This window comes from Mesoplodon mirus, assembly GCF_964341445.2.
Source record: "Mesoplodon mirus genome assembly, chromosome: 3".
Lineage (NCBI taxonomy): Eukaryota > Metazoa > Chordata > Mammalia > Artiodactyla > Ziphiidae > Mesoplodon > Mesoplodon mirus.
The window spans coordinates 168,153,396-168,175,243 of NC_138978.1; the positions used below are offsets into that span (position 1 = coordinate 168,153,396).

At 37.8% G+C, this 21,848-nt stretch overlaps 1 protein-coding gene across 4 annotated transcripts in view; it reads right to left on the bottom strand.

The window, feature by feature from the left end:
* Positions 1-21,848, bottom strand: part of ZBTB37 (zinc finger and BTB domain containing 37) — a 24,844-nt gene continuing 2,996 nt past the window's right edge. For 3 of the 4 annotated variants that reach the window (XM_082613248.1, XM_082613246.1, XM_082613247.1), the window contains exons 3-4: positions 20,270-20,369; positions 1-13,007 (exon numbers count right to left, since the gene is read on the bottom strand). In XM_082613248.1, the coding sequence (XP_082469374.1) occupies positions 12,519-13,007; positions 20,270-20,369 (589 nt within the window). In that variant the 3' untranslated portion in view covers positions 1-12,518. Of the gene's footprint in view, positions 13,008-19,347; positions 19,673-20,269; positions 20,370-21,848 lie in introns of those variants that run through there. The other variant, XM_082613249.1, reaches the window with a different exon arrangement.

Consider the following 21,848-nt stretch of genomic DNA (forward strand, 5'->3'; position numbering starts at 1 on the left):
AGCCAGCAGGAGTTAATTCCTGAGTCTAGGATATTAGGAGCATGGCTTATAGGCTGACAATGATTCTATAGTTAGAAAAAAAATAGCTGTGGTGAATAGATTCACATGATTTTACTGCCTATCTCCCTATAGCATTCATACTGTATTCGGGCAAACTTACTACATCAGTTTTCACCAATGAGTACTGCTTGTCTCATTTGGAATTTCACACTGTATTGTCACTTGCCCTACCCAGTCACCAGGAAAGTAAATACTTACCAGCTAGTACCTAAAACACAGAGGCCAACCTCTAAAAATCTGAAAATAGATCACTCTCTCATTTTCACTCCTAATCCGAGAATCCCTGTTTGGAATTACAACCAGCCAGTGCATTAGAAATGAAAAGGTGGAAAGCATTCTGGGATATTTCTGAAAAGGCCAGTAGTCCTTCCTCAGCTGTAACAAATGTTCAAGCGGTAGGTAACCTGACTTGGCTCAGTGTACTTGTGCCCCAAACAGCAAATCAGTTGAGTGCTACAACTGCATTTAAAGATTACGTGGCCTGCCTAGTGGCATTTTACTTCCGAAACTGAATTTCCTGACACCCACAACAGGCCATCCTGACTATTTTAACAGTATTGGCATTAAAACCAGAAAAATCTCTCTTCGGAGTGTCTAAAAGCAAAACAGGTCATCCAAAAAACTGCATGCAAAACTGCAAGTTAAGATATTGGCAGAAGGCTCATTATCAGGAAAATATGGTTGATATTCCAGTCCCGCAAAAGGGACTGCAAATGGCAATTTAAAAATAAAATTAAAAAAACCCCTCAGGATTCAAACAAAATTTTCACATCATTAAAAGGAGTTGAGTGCACCTTTACAAACAACAGAAAGACTCCACTTCCACGGGCTACTCTTGCCAAATAGAAGCCAGTGGTTAAAAGCACTAAACCCAAGTGTTCTGACACTGTTTGATTTGGGCAACGAAACCAAACATTGACATCTGAACATGACAAGAAGTGAGATACTGCAGTCTCTGTATTTTGGGTCTGGCTTTCCTTTGCTTGCTACAGAAAGCTACACTCTATCTTCAGCCAAGTGCTCAGAGGTAGAGGAGCTGAAGTGAGTACAAGAGAATGGGGTGGATGGTGGCTGAGGAATCCAGCCTCCTGCCTAAGGGGCTACAGGGCAATCTTGGAATATTCTCAGTCTTTAATGGGAGGTAGAATTTTCTACACTGACTTATCTGCCTTCATCAGACACCTTTTTCTCACATACATACATAAAATCACATACACATAGCTGGCAACTCACAATGATAATGCAACTTGCAGCAACTGTACACTTAGCCCAACAGATACTTTCAATCTAAATTTTATATTATCCCCCAGCTTTTCTCAGGTAGATGCAAGCCAAATTTGTTCTTTTGAGATCCCTCCTTTTGCCAGGCTTCTAAACATACATCTCACTTTAACGCCTACATCTTTTGTCGCTGAAGAGCAGCTGCACTAAGTGGGTGCAAAGTGTTATAACATCTTTATAAATAGAAAGTGCAAGAAACAATTTTCTTAGCCAAAATACAAACAAAGCAACTAAAAGCTCTCATAGCCTACTATGCCAAGAATTTGATTTTTATAATCAATGATACAGCTAACAAAATGCTTCTAAAGCTACCAAGGTCATAGTGGATGAGTAAATAGATTTATAAACATACATTTATGAAAAAAGATATTAAGAAAATAGCCAAACTTCCCACAAAAATTATTTGCATGAACTATCTTTAGTATACCACTCTGTGTTCAATGCACATGCATATACAATTGAATTATATTAGTGTTATTTTTATTGGCCCACTTTTCCAAAAAGAAAACAGGCTCATTTTTTAAAACTTCAAGTTACATGATTTAAAATCATTTTTGTAAAAATATCAAATACCATATAAATTCTAAATATCTTTGCTATCTGGCTGATAGCCATTCTAGAGGTGGATTCCAGTCACACGTAGTGACTCCTGATTTAGCGTCTTGGCTTCCAGAGGAAACACATTTTAAGCTTTGTTCCCTGTGTTGTAATTCTGTTTTTGCAGTGGTTCTTTAAGAACCACTGTAGTTAGGATTCTATTTATAGGAAACTCAGTAGATCATCTTCAAAAATGTCAAAACATCTGCTACAAGATATGCTAAAAGCAGAAATCTAAACCTTAAGGAATTTCTCAGGATGTGGTTATTAAATGGTTTAGACTTGTGATGCTGAAAAGAAAGAATAAGTATTTTGTCAATCTGCAGGTTCCCTTTCTCTTGACTTTGTTCTCTTTTTCAATTTGAGACCACAGTACAGTTGACCCTTGACCGACATGGGTTTGAACTGCATGGGTCCATTTATAGCCAGGTTTTTTTTCAATAGTAAATACTACAGTACTACACCATCAGTGGTTGGTTGAATCCCTGGATGCAGAGGAACCACAGAAACGGAGGCCAACTATAAGTTATAGGGGGATTTTCCACGTGCAGAGGTCAGCACCCTAACTCCCACATTGTTCAAGAAACAGCTATACTTAGTTTTCGTGCAACCACCAGGTGATTTCAAATTTAAGAGTCACAGAGAATCTAGAGGAGGGCCCAAAGAGCTGTAAGAAACCGAATGAGAGGCATCTTCATAGATTATCAAATATTTTTCAAGTGTCCAGTATTTTCATTATAAGCATCTTTGCTGCAAACATTTTCACAGCATAACTAATTGGTCATAAGACAATTTTTACCACAAAAGATAAAATAAATGGATGAATTTTTGGTTTGATTGGTTTCGACTGGCATTTCTCCCAGTTAGCAACATTACTGATGCCTTTATTGAGCTGACAGATAATGATGATTTGCCCCAAGAGTTGGTTTCTTATCTTGAAACACTACATTGGAGGATAAAGAGGCCAAAAGCCTCAAAGGTGCAGAGTTGAACTCACATTTCCCACAGAACTTTGGAAGGTCTATGAATGGACATATGACAAAATGCCCAGAACAAACAACAGTGCAGAGGCTTTCACAATGCAATACAAAGCTTGGCTACAAATATGCATCCTGGTATTTGGAAACTGATACCTCTCTTAATGAAGGAAGAAATTTAAGCAAAAAGAAAAAGCACAATGCTGAATGAGGAGATGAATCAACAAGCAAAAAAAAAAAAAAAGTATAAAATACTAAGAATGAAAGACCTGGAAAACAAGTGCTTAGGTACAACACACAAAATCAGTTATTTGTGCAGGATTGCCATGAATCTACACACATTTTAGAGGTATTCAAGTATTTTGTATTTTGCAATAAAGTTTTTAAATTTTGTTATTCATTTTTCATGCTTCATTATGTCCTTTTTAATGTCCCTCTTTTATTTTTTATCTTTTATGGCAAAATTGCCTTACAGCAAATTAGTTATAAGGTGAAAATGCTTGCGGCAAAGTTGACTACGGCAAAGATGGTTCTAGCAAAAGTACCTAGAACCAATTTTTCATTACCTGGGAGTGTATTTTCAAAGGCTTCTCTGTCACAAAGAGCAGACTTTGAGGTACAGCAGAGTGGAAATATGGATAAAAAAGAAAATGTTAAGGCTATTTTATTTTTATTCATCCAAATTTGCCCCAATCATTATATGATAAAATCTAATTAATCCTGATGCCTAAATGACTCAAACATTCCAACCCTGGTTATTCAACTACAAATGCCGAAATCTTTCTTTTCTCTTCCCAGCATTTTCTAGAGTCCTAAATTAAGTCTTCAGCCCTGAGTACCCCTTTTATATCCTGTATTTGTAATTTCTGAGGCCTGACCAGGGAACAGAGATCTCTTCACTATATGATAATTGGGGATGACCAGCAAGAAGCCCTCACAACTAATTCTCTAGGAAACCACTATACATGGAATGGATAGATAACACCAAACCTTTCTTTTCTTAGAAAGTGTATTCATTTGGGGATGACCATTTTTAGAGCAGAATCCATTCTCTGCCAGTATATCTTCTGAAGGCAATAAAAGTCCATTTATAAGCCAGCAGGAATTTAAATAAAGCATCCTAAATTTGACAAGTCTAACCAAAAATTGTAAAAATTCAATGATTTGTTATTCTATATAACAGAAGCTGATAGCAACTGATAATTTTAAAAGATTAACAACTATAAAATTGGGCAACAGATTTACCCATATGGAAGGTAATATAAATGGAATGAATCTATTCTCCTAGCATAAATTTGTGCCAGAGGTGGTATGGTGGCAGTAAAGATGTGTAGGATATGTAGGCAAAACTTGCAATCATCTCAAGAATATAATCCATCTAGCCACTAATAGAAACTCCTGTTGAAACAGATTTAGCAGCCATATAAATTTTCCATACCACAGGAGTTCTTGCCTATTTGTAAATTAAATACAGCTGACATCTCTAATAAATCAAGGTCTGTAACAGCAAGCTTTTTAATCCCTCTAGAGTATTTCTGGTTTAGCATAGACAGTTACTGTGGCTTCACAGGAAAAAAAAAAACGGCAAATGCTCACAGTTTGGAACTTGGAACAAAAGAAAACGTGGAAATTTTGCTATAATATAAATGAAACTCAGGAGGTGGGAAGCTAAAGAAATCTGTTCCAGGTATTTGTCTCATTCTCCTTCTAGCTCCTTTACTGACCCATGGTAGATATAAGAAGTGGTTTCTATGGCACAAACAACTGACCTAAATGAACACACAAGAGTTAAGACAAATCACAGAAATCTAATGCTACCTATAACAGATTAAAGTTGGCCCCAAATCCTTGACACATCTTCCATCAAGTGGTAAGGTATTTCCTCTCCCCTTAAATCTGGGCTGACCAGTGACTTCTTTGACCAGTAGTGTATGGTGATGACTCTATGATAGCTCTGGGCCTGGCCTTGAAGGGGACTGGCATCCTCTGCCCAGCCTCTTGGAGGCCTGAGCTGCCATTTCATAACTCTGACTACTATGATGGAGAGATCAGATAGAGAGTCCCTGAGACTCCAGAGAGGGAGAGGTGGCCTGCTGGGCCTAGTCTTCTAGCCCTCCCAACCAAGGTGTCAGGAATGTGAGATCATCTTGGACACTCCTGACCAGTCCAACCACCTGCTGAATACTACCAGGTGACCTGAGTTATCACCACAGGGAGTAAGAAATTGCCTAGACAAGCCTTTCCTGAATTTCTGACTCACAACATCATGCGATATATAAAGTAGTTGCTGTTTTAAGTCACTAAGGTTTAGGATAGTTCATTACACAGCAATAGATAACTGGAATGCTATCTATCTTTCAATTTTTGCCTTGGTAGTAACTCAATCACTCATTCACAGTTAGAACTACCAAATGGGTGACTCCTCTAAATTGGTGGGCAATATCCCCAGAAAATATTCATCATTCAACATCTGCTCAGAGGTCAACTGCTTTATCTCGTGAAGAAATCTTCCACTTATTCCTGAATTAAAAGTTCACTAAAAGCAGTGCTGTTACTGGCTATTGTATATTCTAGTTCACTCCAACTCTTATAAGTAAACAGAGTTAACACGATGTACTGGAGATAGCCTGGGCTTTGGAATCAGATAGGTAAATATTGGCTCTGCAATTTATCCATTGTGTAATCTTGGGCTCAACAGTTTCCTCATCTATAAAATGTAGTATAATTACACCTATTAAAGGCAACATAGTCTACTAAGAATGTCAAGTGTAGTGAAAGACTGCCTAGGTCAACCTCTCTGTGTCTCCGTTTCTTTCTCTCTAAAGTGAGGACAATAACAGTATCTACCCTAATGGGACTGTCATAAGGATTAGATGAGTTAACACACAGAACTGTGCCTAACACATAGGAAACACTTAAAGTCAGCTATTTTTAGTTACTACCATTACTACCTCATAGGATTATTTTGAGAATTTACTGCAATTATGTCTCTAAAGCACTTAGTATGGCTAATTCTGTCCCCTTCTTTTTGATCTTTTATCTCTGTAGTGAAAAGTGCAGGCTTTTAAAAGTATACACCAGCCTCTAACCAAGTGGGTTTAGGACTCTCAAGTATAGGAAACCACATCTAAACTATGTCTAAAATCAATTCTGTTATACAAATTCCAAGCAGATTGTCTGGTACCAAAAATTACTTAATGGAACAAAAATTTACTTAATGGAACAGATTCTCCTGTATGCTACCAACCATTTAAGATAAGTGATTTCATAGAATAGGGAACATTTTCCTATGAGATACATACTTTGACTTCTGGCATTATGGATTGAGATTCTAAAATTCACAGTATATTAAATTGTGTTGTTGGTCATATGAGATACTGAACAAATATCTCTCTTAACTGGGTGGTGAATTCTAGCTTCCTTAACAGGACTTACTGAGTAGACATGAAAAAAGCAAGCATTAGAAAAGTGTTTTTTTGGTTTTTTCCCCCTAAACTGCTCTGCCTTTCTAACTAAGCTTTGTGTTTAAAACTTCCACTATTTGAGCTAATGGACCTTTCTTAATTATGTTACTATGGGAGGTATTTATTATACAGATAATGGGGAAGACGATAAGAAATTTATTTATCTTATATGTGCACGCTCTGTGAACATAATGTATATTTCATGTAATATTTGCCTTCTAAGTCATTGCTGTTCCTTACAATTGAGGGAAAAGATAGTCTGCCTACACAACAAAACTGGATAGTCTGTACAGATATCTTGCAGGTTTTGATATCACTGTTCCTATCAACAATTACATCCTTTGGAATGTAATTAAGTCAGGTTTGAAAGTACTCAAAATATCCAACTTTGGCTTGTCCTGAGCAAGAAAACATACTTAATGCAAAGTAAAAAGACTGGCCCTGGGAAAAGCACCACTTAAGAATAAGAGTGAAAACAGACACTAAAAAGCAAAGGAGGCAAAGCAACATAAGACTGGTAATTATCAAAGAAGTCATAATGCTTGGCAAACTCCATTGTTTTCAACAGATTCGTATTTAAATGACATCTATTACCAAGACCTCAAATGGTGGCGGATGCAGATGATTCACTGGGCTACCTAAGTACAATTTCTTTCACAAGTCCTCTACCCCAGATTAATCAGAATCCCAAATTAACCAGAAAAGCAGCACTGCAAAATCTCAAGAACTCACTATTACTATAAGTGCAAGGCAGATATCACCTATGCAAATATTCTGGAACCTTCTAGATGAAGATTATCTATTACTTGGAGGGTGTAACATATAAAACCTACCAATATCCAACTTAGAAAAAAGGCAACTTTAAGAATAAAATGCCTACTGAAGAGGTGCCGTATATGCGGCTAGGTCACTCATCCAAACTTCGTACGTCTTGGTAGAGCTTACAACAAAGTAAGAATCAAATCCACTGTATTGTATCAGCATGGCCTAGAACAGTTTGCCCAGATAAATTTACCTCAGAAGTCCATGTATTGTTTCCAAATGGGGAGCAATTATATTCTCCTCTTGCAAGGAATTCTGTTTATTATCATCCTAACATTTTCCATTTTCTCCACATCTGGCATAAATAAGCTATTTGAACAGTAAGAATGAACATTCACAAATCAAATACATAATGGCTCATTACAGATTTAGAAGAATTACAAACAATAACAGAAATTGGAAGGTAGGTCTAAAAAGAACTTTAAATCTTCAGATGTTTCATTATGTTTTAAAACACTGACTTAAAAAAAAAAAGGACGATTTTGGCTTTTTACTATTCCACATGGAACAGAGTGAGTTTACTTGAGGAAATGAAGATTCATAGTAAAGGAAATGGGTAGAGGTTTCTAATCTAGAAAAACAGTACTTTGGATAAGAATCAAACCACTTATTCATAAAAGAAATTAATTTTTAATACTAGTGGGAATAAATTCATTCTTGCCATCATCATCATTATGTTAACTTAGAGAAATGGCAAAACACTTATAAAAACATTACTTTTCTTACAGTACTTTATGTAAACATGGTATTCATTTAACCCTACATTATTATGCATGGGAATTATTTTAAAAAATTACTTTCTTAAATCTGTAATTACCATCCTAAACTTTAATGCACCTTTAAGGCAAGGACAAATCATAAGGCCTACTCTAAATGCTTTAAAGCAATGGGATTCAAGAAGGAGCACAAATGAGACAAGGATCTAGAAAAAGATGGCAACCTCTTTCAAGAAACTGATGCATATATGGCAGTATGAATTCAAAACCTCAACCAAACTATTATTATAAAGGCAAAATGGCAAGAGTGACAACTTGAGAGGCAGTGGTGTAATCATTTCAAATCTGATTCTGGACTTGGAAAACTTTTGTTTTCAAGCTTTGCAGGCCATGTGGTCTCTGTCAAAGTACTCAACTTTGCCACTATTGCAGAAAGTAGCCATAAACAATACCAAAACGAATAGGTGTGGATCTATTCCACTATCACTTTCTTCACAGTACAGGTGACCTCAGGATTTGGCCTGGGGGCTATGGTTTGCTGAACCTTGATCTAATTACTAAATCCTAGAGATATACTTTGCTAAGGGGCCTCCTCTCAAATTAAGGGATTTACCTGGTTTAATTGCTAGTTGTCCCTTCTCTAAATCTTAGTAACCAAAATACTGAATGAGTAAGCATACAGATAAGGAGAACATTTGAGGAAGAGAAAAAAAAAAACCACATCTGTTGCAGCTGAAAAAATAAAAACTTCCAAGATTCCAACTCCTTCCTGATTAAATGCCTTTTCACTATGACTAAGAAGACTTTTATCTTTGTTCAATTTAATTTCCTTTCCATTACCCATTGCTTTCATTTCTTTAAATTAGATCTTCCAGTCAAATAAAGTGTCGTTTTTACCAGTTAAAACAAAATTAGTGTTAAGTAACAGCTAAAACTTTTCAAAAGTTATTTCTTGACTAAAGACTATTCAGCTATTAAGGATGAAGTTCACTATTTCACTCTTCCGTAAAACCACTTCCAACCAAGGCCTGATTTCAACTATGAAGTTAGTAGGAAAATGGTTTATTTCTATTGTCATGCCATCTTTGGAAAACCCTGTTTCAATGATGTAGAGGGAACTGGAAACATTAAAAAAAAAACCCAAAAAATAACAACAAGAAAACTTCCCTTAACTGCTAACTCCCTTCTTTTCCAATTTTTATCCTTCAGGAACGCATTTATTTTTACACATTCAAGATTAGATTTGACCCTCTAGTATAACGGATAGCTTGGGGGTAGTTTGCATCTCACATAAAGTAAAATTCAACTCAGTTCAGAGGTAAATATGGTTCTGAGTAAAGAGAGAACAAGTCATTAGAAAGAGCCTTCTGCCTAAGTACAGTATTACTGTTCATGCCAATGCCATATTTTAAACTGGTATCAGAGTTCTGAGAGAGAATAAAAGGTACCTCTTAGAATGAAAGCAGATTAATATATTGTCATCTCTCTTCTTTTGCTGAGAATATTGGGTAGCTCCTTTGCTACTAAGTGCTACTCAATAAATGAAAACAGTCCCAGTGTTTGCTATTTCATGGCATTAAAGTACTTAATGATGATTTAGCTCTCACTGCTAATGCTGTTCCCTTCACAAGGTGACACGTGCAAGTTAAAATTTGGTGACGAGTTTTCAGCATTAGCTAAAGTCCATTTAGTACATCCTTAAGAGAGGTATCCTCTGTGCACACACCTATATAGCTATTCATTAAGGTAGATAGAACACTACTAACTCCTATGACCCTACAGTGATGTTAGCTAAGAACTAGGACAATGTCACAGTGAACCTGGATAAGAATCTTGGATAGTTATTTAGAATAATATCTCTTCTAACTAAAATGGGGAAACTGCTTTCAGAAACTTAAATTTGTTTAAAAGTTAGGCTGGCTTGAATTTTCATGAATTTCATAGCTCTGCCCTAGGCCAGTTAAGAAGAGAGAACCAGCAAACATGATTGTGCTGATGTGGTCCTAGATGACCGAGAAGCACTCTATTCACAGTACAGATACAGCAAAAACCTATTAGCAGTGAATGAAAAGGGAGGGGGAACCCATCAAACACTCATAGCATTTCCACATCTATCAGACAGTCCCTACTTCATTTAAAATGTCTGTTGCTAACCCTGGATGGAGTACTGACAAATGCTGCAAAGTTTCTCTTTACAGAAATTACTGCACCTCACTTTTACAATTTGGTAATAGTTTAAATAGCTCTATTTTCTCAAATAACATCTAAGAAACTAACAAAGCAATAAAGAACTTTCCAGCATAATACTTCTGAAAAGTAGGATGGACTTAATTTTTTGGTAGGCTTAAAAGCTCCATCTAAAGCAGCATATTCTCTACCTCTCACCTCCCTGCCTATTTAGTAATGGCAAAATCTGTCCACTGAAAGCCTTGATTACCAGCTGAAATGTTTCCTTAAAGATTTCAGTCTAATTTCAACTCTACCTTTTCTATGCCACAGAGCATAGTTGGTCCCTAAGACGGCGCTAGGCAACAGTTTTCACCCTATCATGCTGTTGCCCATCTAAAGAGGAGAATGCCATAGTCTATGTCTTCTGAAGACAAAATACGGCTTCAACATAATGTTTAAGGGTAGGCTCTAATCAAATGGTAGCATTATTACATTCCTATTAAAAGATGCATTGTTTTTCCAGAAGAAAAAATAACCGTTCATTAGTGATATGGTGCAGCTGTATATATATGTACAGGTCTCAGATTGCTTAAGAATTACCCTTTGCATTCTAACTTCCTATCATCAAAGCAACGCCATTCCTTCCTACCCACTTTTTCACATACCCAAAGCAGTCTGAGGAAGGGAGCACACTACTAACGTTCTCACAAATGGCTCACCACCAGTTCAGGCATGATCAGCCCCTCTCCCAAATCTCTTTTACAATCATCTATGCCCCTGCACCAAAACAATTTCTTAAACCACTAAATATTTAAATACTCTTTAAAAAATTAATGATCAATTAAGAGAAGCTAAAGATTTTTCTCTTTTCTATTTGCACTGTAACTTGTAAGCATCTACTTGCCTGCATCCCTTAATAATCCTCCTTCATTCTCTGCATGCAAGACAGGGCATCTAAAGCTCTACATGTTTGGTAAATTCTTTCTGACTCTCAGTGCTGGATTAAGAATCTCAGAAATACCCAGAATTACCAAAAAGGTCCCTTGAAGTTTTAAAAATCTTAGGAATGATTAAGTAACCAAACCTGACCAAAATCGATCCCTTGATCAATTTATTGCAACATGATTGTGCATGATGTTTTCTGGTAAATGCCCTGCAGTGTATTATTAAAAAGCAAAGCTCTTGGAGTCACCAGCAATTTGCTGATGGTTGGTTTATGAATTACTAAGTTTGCAGACGCAAGACATGGATTTAGTGAGGTTCTTCTATTGGACTGAAAATATAAACTATCACATATGTAGAAGGAAATGGAACTGTAGTTGCAGTAAGAAGCATAATGTTGAATTCCTACAACCACAATATTGCGAAAAAAATGTGTTTAAAATGTCATATAAAAGTTATCAAATATGGAGACCCGTGGATTTAAAAATACAATCCAGGCTCATTTCACTGTAAAGTGACATTTTTGATGCATAATATTGCTGTTATGTGAAGCTAAGAGCCGAAGAGACTGGATGAAACTTTGGTAGTCAGCCTTACGCGTTAATTCATCTGGACTAGAGCCATTTCCTAACACCTGAAGATATATAAGCACTATGGCTTACAAATACCAATCAGGAAGTTGCAGTACGGCTGGCTCTGTGCTATTCGATAATTGCAGAACAAAAACACTTCCTTCCCTGCTCCCCCTTTCCTCAACACAACACCCAGGCCCCCAAATGCAGAACTACCTATTGCAAACACTTCGCTGCTCATTTCACTTCCAGGTGCCGAAAGTGCTTCAGGTGATGCTGCCCATTAGAATACTGCTCCAAGATGGCGGCATACATGAAACAATCAGGCAAAGTATCAGATGCCTTGTCAGGGCAAAGATTAATCTAACCTTTCAAAACAAAAAGAACCACTGGGATTCTTTTTTTTTTTTTTTTCTTCTTGAGATAAGAAACTGCATGTTCTGGCAGGGAAGGAAGAAGAGAAATTCCCCCTCATCATCATCATCAAGATAACTTCATTCTCTCTTGTGGCTGGCTGGTTCAGATGACCAAGGCTCCTGCTTCATTTTTCAGATCTGGGCAATTACAGCCACCAGGGTGATATGGACGAAAGTACAGTGTTCAAACATGACTAGTAGATAAATGATCATTTATCATTGTTTTGTTAAAAAAATTTTTTTTCTTATAAAGTTAACAAACCAAGGCTGTTGATCCCTGAATTAGAAAGTTGATTTGCTTGATTATTTTCCAAAGTGTGAGGTGGGAAGAAAGAGGGGAAGAGCCTCTAGTGCTTTTGTGTATGTTGCTGATACAACATCTTGCTAACATCTTCTGATCTGGTGTTGTGGCATTTTGTGAATCTAAGTACCAGCCCATGGCCGTGATGCTGGTTACTTACGGCCCAAAGGGGAAGAGGGTCTGTCCCACCTCCTCACTGTTTCAATCTGGCCCAGTAGTGGACACAGAGCCCTGGGCAGTTTCCCCAGAAGCAACTGTCTCTTCTTGTGAGGGTGACTCTTCCTCGGCTTGTCCCCGAGATGTGACAGTTGTTTCAGGGGAGATGCTATGAGGCCCCTCCAGGGGTATACAGCCAGGGTGGTTTTTGCGAAAGTGCTGATTCAAGATGGCCTGGAAGGGGAAACTTTTGCCACAAACATGACAGTGAAAGGGCTTGTTGCCTGTGTGCTTGCGGATGTGATACTCCAGCTGATCTTTCCGGGTATATTTCTTGCCACACATGCGGCAGACAAATGGTGTAATCCCCATGTGCAGGCGCATGTGGCGGTCCAGGCTCCCCTTCTGGTTGAAAGATTTGGCGCAGTAGATACAGGTGAGACGGGGGTTGTACCGGAACCACCGCTCAGATACTTCCTGCTCTCGGAGATACTCCACATAGCCACTTACTCCCATCATTGCTGACTCTTCTACCTGTACCAGGTGAGGACAATAAGAAAGAATATATATTATTACGTATATATAGTAAAAGATATCAAATTTATTTTTACCTCTGTTACTAAGCTAATGCTTATTTTTTGTAGTGATCCAAATAGGAAATTAATTACTATGAAAAAGTAAAGATGTTAAGATAGAAATTAAAAAAAAAATCGAGGCCACTCTATTCCATTACCATAAAAGAACAGGACAGCTGAGTTACTTTCTTGCTGAAAAACTGCATGCTTATTAAACCCCTGCTGAATGTTTAATTTATGGTGATAGGAGAATCTAAGCCCACTAATACCATCCATTTGGACTCTAAATTGCAATTATAGTCTAGACAATCAGGTAGGTACTTAGGCAATGTTGGTCCAACAGAACTTTCTGTGATGATGGAAATACTTGATAATCCGCACCACCTAATACAGTTGCCACCAGGCACATGTGGCTATTAAGCATGTGTAATATGCTAGTGTGACTGAGGAACTGAATTTTTCATTTTAATTGCTTTCAGTTAACTAAAATTTAAATTTAAATAGCCACATGTGACATGGCTAATGGCTACTATATCTGACAGTACAGAATACATTATGGCAAGCACATTATAAATCATATTTATGGCATTATCATTAATACCAAAATTTAACCCAATAGTAACTAGCTTTTTTTTTTTTTCTTTTTTTTGCGGTACGCGGGCCTCTCACTGTTGTGGCCTCTCCCGTTGCGGAGCACAGGCTCCGGACGTGCAGGCTCAGCGGCCATGGCTCACGGGCCCAGCCGCTCACGGGCCCAGCCGCTCCACGGCATGTGGGATCTTCCCGGACCGGGGCACGAACCCGTGTCCCCTGCATCAGCAGGCGGACCCTCAACCACTGCGCCACCAGGGAAGCCCAATAACTAGCTTTATAAAAATGTATATAATTTGTAGGTGACAGTATTCCTCTTTACCCAAAAATATTTTAGTACCACACCAACATATTTTCTTCATTCTAAAGACTAATAAAAGTTTAACTGACCTCAGAGAAAACTGGCAAAAGAGCTGGGAAAGGAAACTAGGCTGAGATATGAATTTACTAACTTGGTTATTCCCTCCTATAACCTCTTCACAATTTGATACTCAGTAAGTATTTACTGAGTGACTACTGTCCACCAAATACAATGACAGGTGCCACAGAGAAAGAAGTACAAGACTTGGTTTCTGGGACCTCCCTGCTGGCGCCGTGGATAAGACTCCGCGCTCCCAATGCAGGGGGCCCGGGTTCAATCCCTGCTCAGGGAAATAGATCCAACACACATGCTGCAACTAAGAGTTTGCATGCCACAGCTAAGGAGCCAGACTGCTGCAACTAAGGAGCTGCCAAGCCACAGCTAAGGAGCTCTGGAGCTGAAACGAAGACCTGGCACAACCAAAATAAATAAATAAGTATTAAAAAAAGTCACCAAAAATAAATAAAAGAATTGGTTTCTGATTTTGCCCTCTGAACAAAAAGATGAAACTTCTGAACAAAAAGCAGACAAAACAAAGAGAAGTAGGAGAAACACATATTCCTAATGATGTTGCTAATTCACTGTTTATAGTAAAGGTAAGTGTCCTTAAAATACACTGCACAGAAGTATTATCATCTAATTTTACATACCTATTATTTGTAGTGGTTTGATTTAAACAGATTATTAAAAGTAAAGAGAGGGCCTCCCTGGTGGCACAGTGGTTAAGAATCTGCCTGCCAATGCAGGGGACACAGGTTTGAGCCCTGGTCCGGGAAGATCCCACATGCCGCGGAGCAACTAAGCCTGTGCGCAACTACTGTGCTCTAGAGCCCGCACACCGCAACTATTGAAGCCTGTGCGCCTAGAGCCCGTGCTCACAACAAGAGAAGCCACCGCAATGAGAAGCTCGCGCATCGCAACGTAGAGTAGCCCCCACCTGACGCAAGTAAAGAAAGCCCGCATGCGGCAACGAAGACCCAATGCAGCCAAAAATAAATAGAATAATCTGTGAGTTATATATTATTTCTCCAATTTCTCTTAGTTTATAAAGTATCTCCCCACTAAGTTAAATTTCTTGCATTGAAATAAAATTACTCAAGACATAAAAAAAGCAATTATTATAAAAACATTAAAACTCTGCTATTGTTACTTAGATTACTAACCCTTTACATTATTGCAAAATAAATGCTTTCTTTTTCTGATTTAATTTCTTTTTTAATGAAGGGAAAATGATATACAGTTTAAAACTTTTTATTAAGTTTTAGACACAACAGTGTGTTGACTCCTCATCACCCAACAATTATCAACACATGAGCAATTGTGTTTTTTCTTTACCCTCACTTATTTCTCTCCTTTCTCATATTATTTTTGAAGAAAATCCCAGACATAATTTCATACATAAATATTCTAGTATGCATTTCTAAGAGACAAGGATTCTTTTTTCTTAATGTAATCAAAATACCACTATCGCACCTAAAAAAAACCACAATAATTCCTTAATATAAATTAGCTAAGACCTTAATTTTGTTTTACTTAATCTGAACATGAACAATCTAAATAGTCAAAATATTTAACATATGAAATAAACATGGTTTCCTCCTATCTGAAAGCTGGGAGGGAGAGGGAACAATATATTCCTTTGAATGAATAATTTAAAAATCTTGCATTTATAAATCCTTTGCTTTCAAAATTCTATATTAAAATATCATCATTCATAAATTTCTGATTTATTTAGCCTGCTGACTTCTGAAGTCCTTGTGTACGTGGGTGTATATAGCACATATATGTTTTATGTATAATGTTTTGAGTAAAAAGCTTATATATACATACACACACACACAAATATATATAGGGGCTTCCCTGGTGGTCCAGTGGTTAAGATTCTGCACTTCCACTGCAGGGGGCATGGGTTCAAGCCCTGGTAAGGGGACTAAGATCCTACATGATGTGCAGTGCGGCCAAAAAAAAAAAACCCCCCCCCCCACATATATATGAGCATTTTGTTTATTTATTTTTTGGCCGCACAGCATGTGGCATCTTAGTTCCCTGACCAGGGATGGAACCCGTGCCCCCTGCATTGGAAGCACAAAGCCTTAACCACTGGACCTCTAGGGAAGTCCCTATATAAGCATTTTAAATATATAGGAGAAAATTCCATACGTGTAGCACAGGTAAAGTACAATGCAAAGAGGAGAATATGTAAAAGTTGACTCTGGATTAACTGGAGAAAAATGAATCTAATTAGCAAATAATCTTATACCCTTTTCTTGAATATCTAAAAATGTGTATTGTCTCCTTTCACATGTTAGCTAACAATGCTCTTCAGTATTTCCAACAGAATAGAGGTGGTTCTCAGCAGGTTTGGGAAGTAGTATGAGTTCAAGCATTGAATGGTAAGGCTTTAGATGATTTCTGATTTATTTCATATAACATTTCTTTCTGCTCCAATTCCCTGGATAATCAAAACTGAACTCACATAAAGAATGAGGGATTGGGACCTCCCTGGTGGCGCAGTGGTTAAGAATCCACCAGCTAATACAGGGTACATGGGTTCGATACCTGGTCTGGGAAGATCCCACATGCTGTGGAGCAACTAAGCCCTTGCACCACAACTACTGAGCCTGCGCTCTAGAGGCCGCAAACCACAACTACTGAGCCTGTGTGCTGCAACTCCTGAAGCCCGTGCGCCCAGAGCCTGTGTTCTGCAACAAGAGAAGCCACCGAAATGAGAAGCCTGTACACCACAAGGAAGAGTAGCCGCCACTCGCCACAGCTAGAGAGAGCCTGCACGCAGCAACGATGACCCAACACAGCCAAAAAAAAAAAAAAAGAATGAGGGATTATCCCACTAAAAGGTCCTGGGTGACCATGGGCAGAGCATAGAATAACTTCTCTGAGGTTTAGTTTCCCCATCCATAAAATAAAAATGTTAGAATATGTTTTGCCAATTCCATTGGATTCTCATGGGAATCAAATATGATAATAATACCTTGAGATATCCCTGAATGCCTGATGTTATACTTTACAGCAATTAAGGGTGCTGGAACCTGGGTTCAAACCTGCATCCTACTTATTGTTCGACTTTAAGCAAGTTATTTAACTACTCTGTGCATCAGTTTCTTCATCTGTAAAATGAATATAATAATAGCACCTACCTTATCGGTTGCTATGAGCATTGAATGAAAGTGCTTAATGTAGCTCAATAAATGTTAGCTATTATTAAACATTACAAAAATTCACAATATTATTCATAATCTTGAGGATACCTATTCCCTAAAAAAACCTGCCTAACTTTAAGGAAAACAATGTCATAGCAGTATTATCCACAAACAGAAAGTAAATGTATTTTAGTTATCTGTCATGAACCATAATCAGAAAACTCACACATTATGATCAATTTCACCTAAAAATTATTGCAATAAAATTGCAATAAAAGAGCAAATAAATGAGCATAAAATGTAGATTAGGTCCTTGTCAAAGATAACAATGTATCTTTGGTAGTTTTATTCCTTTATACTCTAAAAAAGAAGCAAGGACAAAAATGGCTGCCTCCTGGTTCTCTCTGTCACGAAGAAGTGGATCATTTCACTTCTCCCAGTTGGCAATTCCCTACTAGATTGTAAACTCTGTAAGCACAGGGATAATTCTATATTGCCGAATATGCCAGGACTTGACAGTGCCTGATATGTAGCTGGTGTTCAAAAACTATTTTTTAAATGAATTATTCCATACAATGAGTAAATTCCATATAAATGAATGTTTCCCATATTTTCTAAAACAAATACCAGTCTAGATTCTTGACATGGCCTTCACTGCTGTCCACAATCCTAATCTTCAGTTACTAATCAGAGACTAAAAGAACTGAAGGGACTTATCTGATTGGTTCACTAATTTTATTTAAATATCTCCCAAACTGAGGACTTCACAGGGAACTAAATAATTCCTTATTTAGTAGTTGTCTCTTTATTGGGCACCTACTCAGTAATCTTAGCTACTCAGAACTACTTAGAGGTAAAACAACTCCCATTTAGTGGGCACCTGATAAGACAATGTCAGATACTAAGATCAGAAAATGTGGGCTCTGCTCTCAAGGAGATTTCAATCTAGAAGGAGACAAATTAATATAAATAAGAAAATAATAATTTATATGAGTCAGTAGAGAATTAGGAAAAAAATTATATGGTACCATGTATAAATGCTACAGTGGTTTAAGAAGGGGAGATCAAAGAGGACTAGGCTAGCTGGGACAGATGGAACTAGGAGTTAGGCCTTGCGTGGTCTCAGACACCTGGGAAGAACAGAGTATTCCAGACTCAAGGTGCAGAGACAGAAGTCTGATGGAGTTCTGAGGCACAAAGTCTGCCTGTTTGGGACAGTTAATGCTGATGAATGGTGGGAAAAGCTGGGTTAGAAAGATTATAAATTACTTGGAAAATTAGACCAAGTATTTTAACCTTCATGTGGTAGAAAAAGGAAAAAGCCATAGAATATTTCGAATAAAGGAGTGACCTTAAGTATTCTGTTCCAGTTAAATCACCCTTATAATCAAGAAGCTCTTCAAGCCTACCAAAATTTGTTTTTACTACAACATAAGTCCATGTCCTGTTTTGGTTCTATGTGGTGGGAAAAACATAACTGGTGAGTAGACTCGTCATAATAAACTTTCCATGTTAAGGCAGCGGTCCCCAACCTTTTTGGCACCAGGGACCGGTTTCACGGAAGACAATTTTTCCACTGACAACGGGGAGCCGCAGATGAAGCTTTGCTTGCTCGCCGCTCACCTCCTGCTGTGCAGCCTGGCTCCTAACAGGCCACAGACCGCTACTGGTCCGAGGCCTGGGGGCTGGGGACCCCTGTGTTAAGGCATATATTAACTCATCTCTTAATAGCAATTCCAGACAATACTACTTATCTCCTATTTCTTTACAGCCTGTACCTTCTGCTTCAGTCACGTAAACAACCTTGTAGAATTCCAATTTTTGTCCCTATCCTAACTATGTGTGGAATAAGTCATCTCTTTCTAACTACTTTAAAAACCACACTTAAACTCTCCTGAGTAACACTTTCCTTAAGTGGATATTGATTCCTGTAACTGCCTTTTAAGCACTCCTACTCCCACAACACAGTTATTTAAGTCTATATAGTCTTATCTATATGTGCTTTGTGTATGTGTTAGTCTGTCTTATGCCCACATTAAGTTGTAAGGTCTGTCTCATTGCTGTATTTATTTTCACAATAGTTACCATCACATAGGTCACAGAGTCATCACATTTTATTTGAGAGATGCAGAGAAGAAGGGCTCTAATAATATGAGTAAACTTACTTTTCCTCCAAGCTCCTAATACTTTCTCTCACACCTTATTAAAACTAAAAAATTCTCCTATAATGGTTGCAGTTCCTTTTCTGATACCAAATAGCATGATAATATACAAGTAAATACAGTTTATAACAATGTCTTACTGCTGTTACTATACTATATACACAATAAACATCTAGTGGTTTAGATAAAGATTAAACAAGATACTATCAGTATAGTGCAGAAGAAAAAAAATTAGCTACGCAATCTTAATCCACCAGTGTTTCCTTTTAAAGGGCCACAGTGTTTACAATTTATTGTGTTCTACTTGGTGAGCTCACCAACTTTTTAAAAATCAATCTTCAATGATAGACACCTGTGAGAAAAAATAAACAAAAATATCAACCAACTACATACTTACACTACTTGCTAAAAAGAGTTGCAAATAAAATAGAAGACATCATTCCTAACCTTTCTAGAACATTTTAGTCTAACAGGATATTTAGGAAGAAAATAAATGAAAGGATACAAGCATACTAAAAAGCAAACAGGACACAAAAATGCATAAGCAATTCATTTACAAATCTACAATACTATATAAACTAATAATTATGTAGTCTTATATCCACACATGTACAAAATCAAACTCTCTCCATCCCAGGTCCTACATTAGCTGCATGTGGTTTTCAGAGGTTATTTTTATTACTCTTAGGACTATAGACTGGCTCCTATAATCAGGAAGGAGTTTCACAATCTTATCCTTTTCTACTTCCCCAAATCTGCTGACACCAAAAGTGTATTTCCTGCATGCTCGCAAGCTAGAATAAAGAGAAAAGTAATCATATACAGTATTTATTAAACAAGGCCAATGTTACCTCTCCTACATCTTTCCTTTCTTATTCATAATACTATGTTCACACACAGCGGCAATGTCTTCAACCACTGCAGCAATTCTAAATTCACAACTACATACCTGGGAGCTGGGTTGCTTAGGCTCATCCATTCTCCCAGGAGACTCACTTCTGGCTCTGTGTCTCTCCATCAAGGGAACAACACTGCCGGAGGGGCTAAATCTGTTGGAAGAGGAGCACAAAGGGGACTAACAGAAAAGTAGTCAAGGAACTTAAAAAATGGTGATGTCTGCCTCCTGTATCCCATAGTCTAGGAAGGGGGAACAACAGATTTCTAAGAAGTCCTTTCATGGAGCCAATACAGAATCATACATGAAAGAAGAAAAGCTTGCCCTAGTAAATTTAAGAAATACAAAGTGATGCAGCCAATATGACCTGGTGAAGCTAAGGCTAAATATAAACTTCTATCCTTATATAAGTACCAGAAGACCAAGAAAGAATAAATTAAAACTGGGTCTGTTGGGCTTCCCTGGTGGCGCAGTGGTTGAGAGTCTGCCTGCTGATGATGCAGGGGACACGGGTTTGTGCCCCGGTCCGAGAAGATCCCACATGCCGCCAAGCGGCTGGGCCCGTGAGCCATGGCTAATGAGCCTGCGCGTCCGGAGCCTGTGCTCCGCAACGGGAGAGGCCACAACAGTGAGAGGCCCGTGTACCGCAAAAACAAAAAAACAAAAAAATCCCCTAGGTCTGTAATTTTGTTTCTTCTATATAACTTTTAGGTTCTTGGTTGATCCTTTCTCCAAGCCCCATGATAATTTTTTAGATATTTCAGACTGTTGACGTAGATCATGAAGATCAAAAATCTTTGCATTTAAGCTATTATTTCTGATACAGTTCTAAGATGGGGGGGGGACAACAGTGCTAACATAGAGTGACAATAAGTATTATGCTCAAGAATATTTTAACTATTAAGGACACAAGAAGGAAAATACTCTAATCAAGACCAACTTAAATGGACATAGTATATACTCTCTGAATTTCTGTGACACACTTGTCTCTCAAGACCAGATGCGAACCAAAATCATAGCTTGTTTAGTTATCACTGTTCATACAGTCAATTTTAAATTTTTAAGAAAGGAAAAGAATATTACCCATCTTAGTTGGTAATATTTCTTTCAATTGAGACTTTCTTTCAATTTACTTAGATTAAAATTATTGTTATTTCCCCCCAAAGAAATGTTCTAACAACTGCAACACATTAGAAAGAGAAAAGTGGGGCATGGGGCATAGGGCATAGTAGCACTGGTGAAAAAAAGAAACTGTCAGGTTTGTGGTAGCAGCTGTCCTCAATGACAAAACAGAAAAAATATCATCAAATGACAAGTGAAAAAAAAGGAATGAAAAACACCCAAAAAGCTTTTCTTTGGAATTACTGTGATTACACTAAAAAGAACAATCACTGCTGGTACCATATTTCGTCTAATTTGGTAGATGGGGGCAAAGAAAAGTAAACAGTGCTACAAAGGAATGTGAAACTTCCAGAGGTCACCTACCTGTGTGAGAACATACCAAGGAAGGGCAATGCTGTCAGATTCCCAGCTGATGAGCAGCTCTCTTCCTGGAATTCCGAAGAAACCCTGGCAATTACTGATCCTAGTGTGACTGCAGATGCTATTCTGATTCATGAAGTGTCTAACTTTA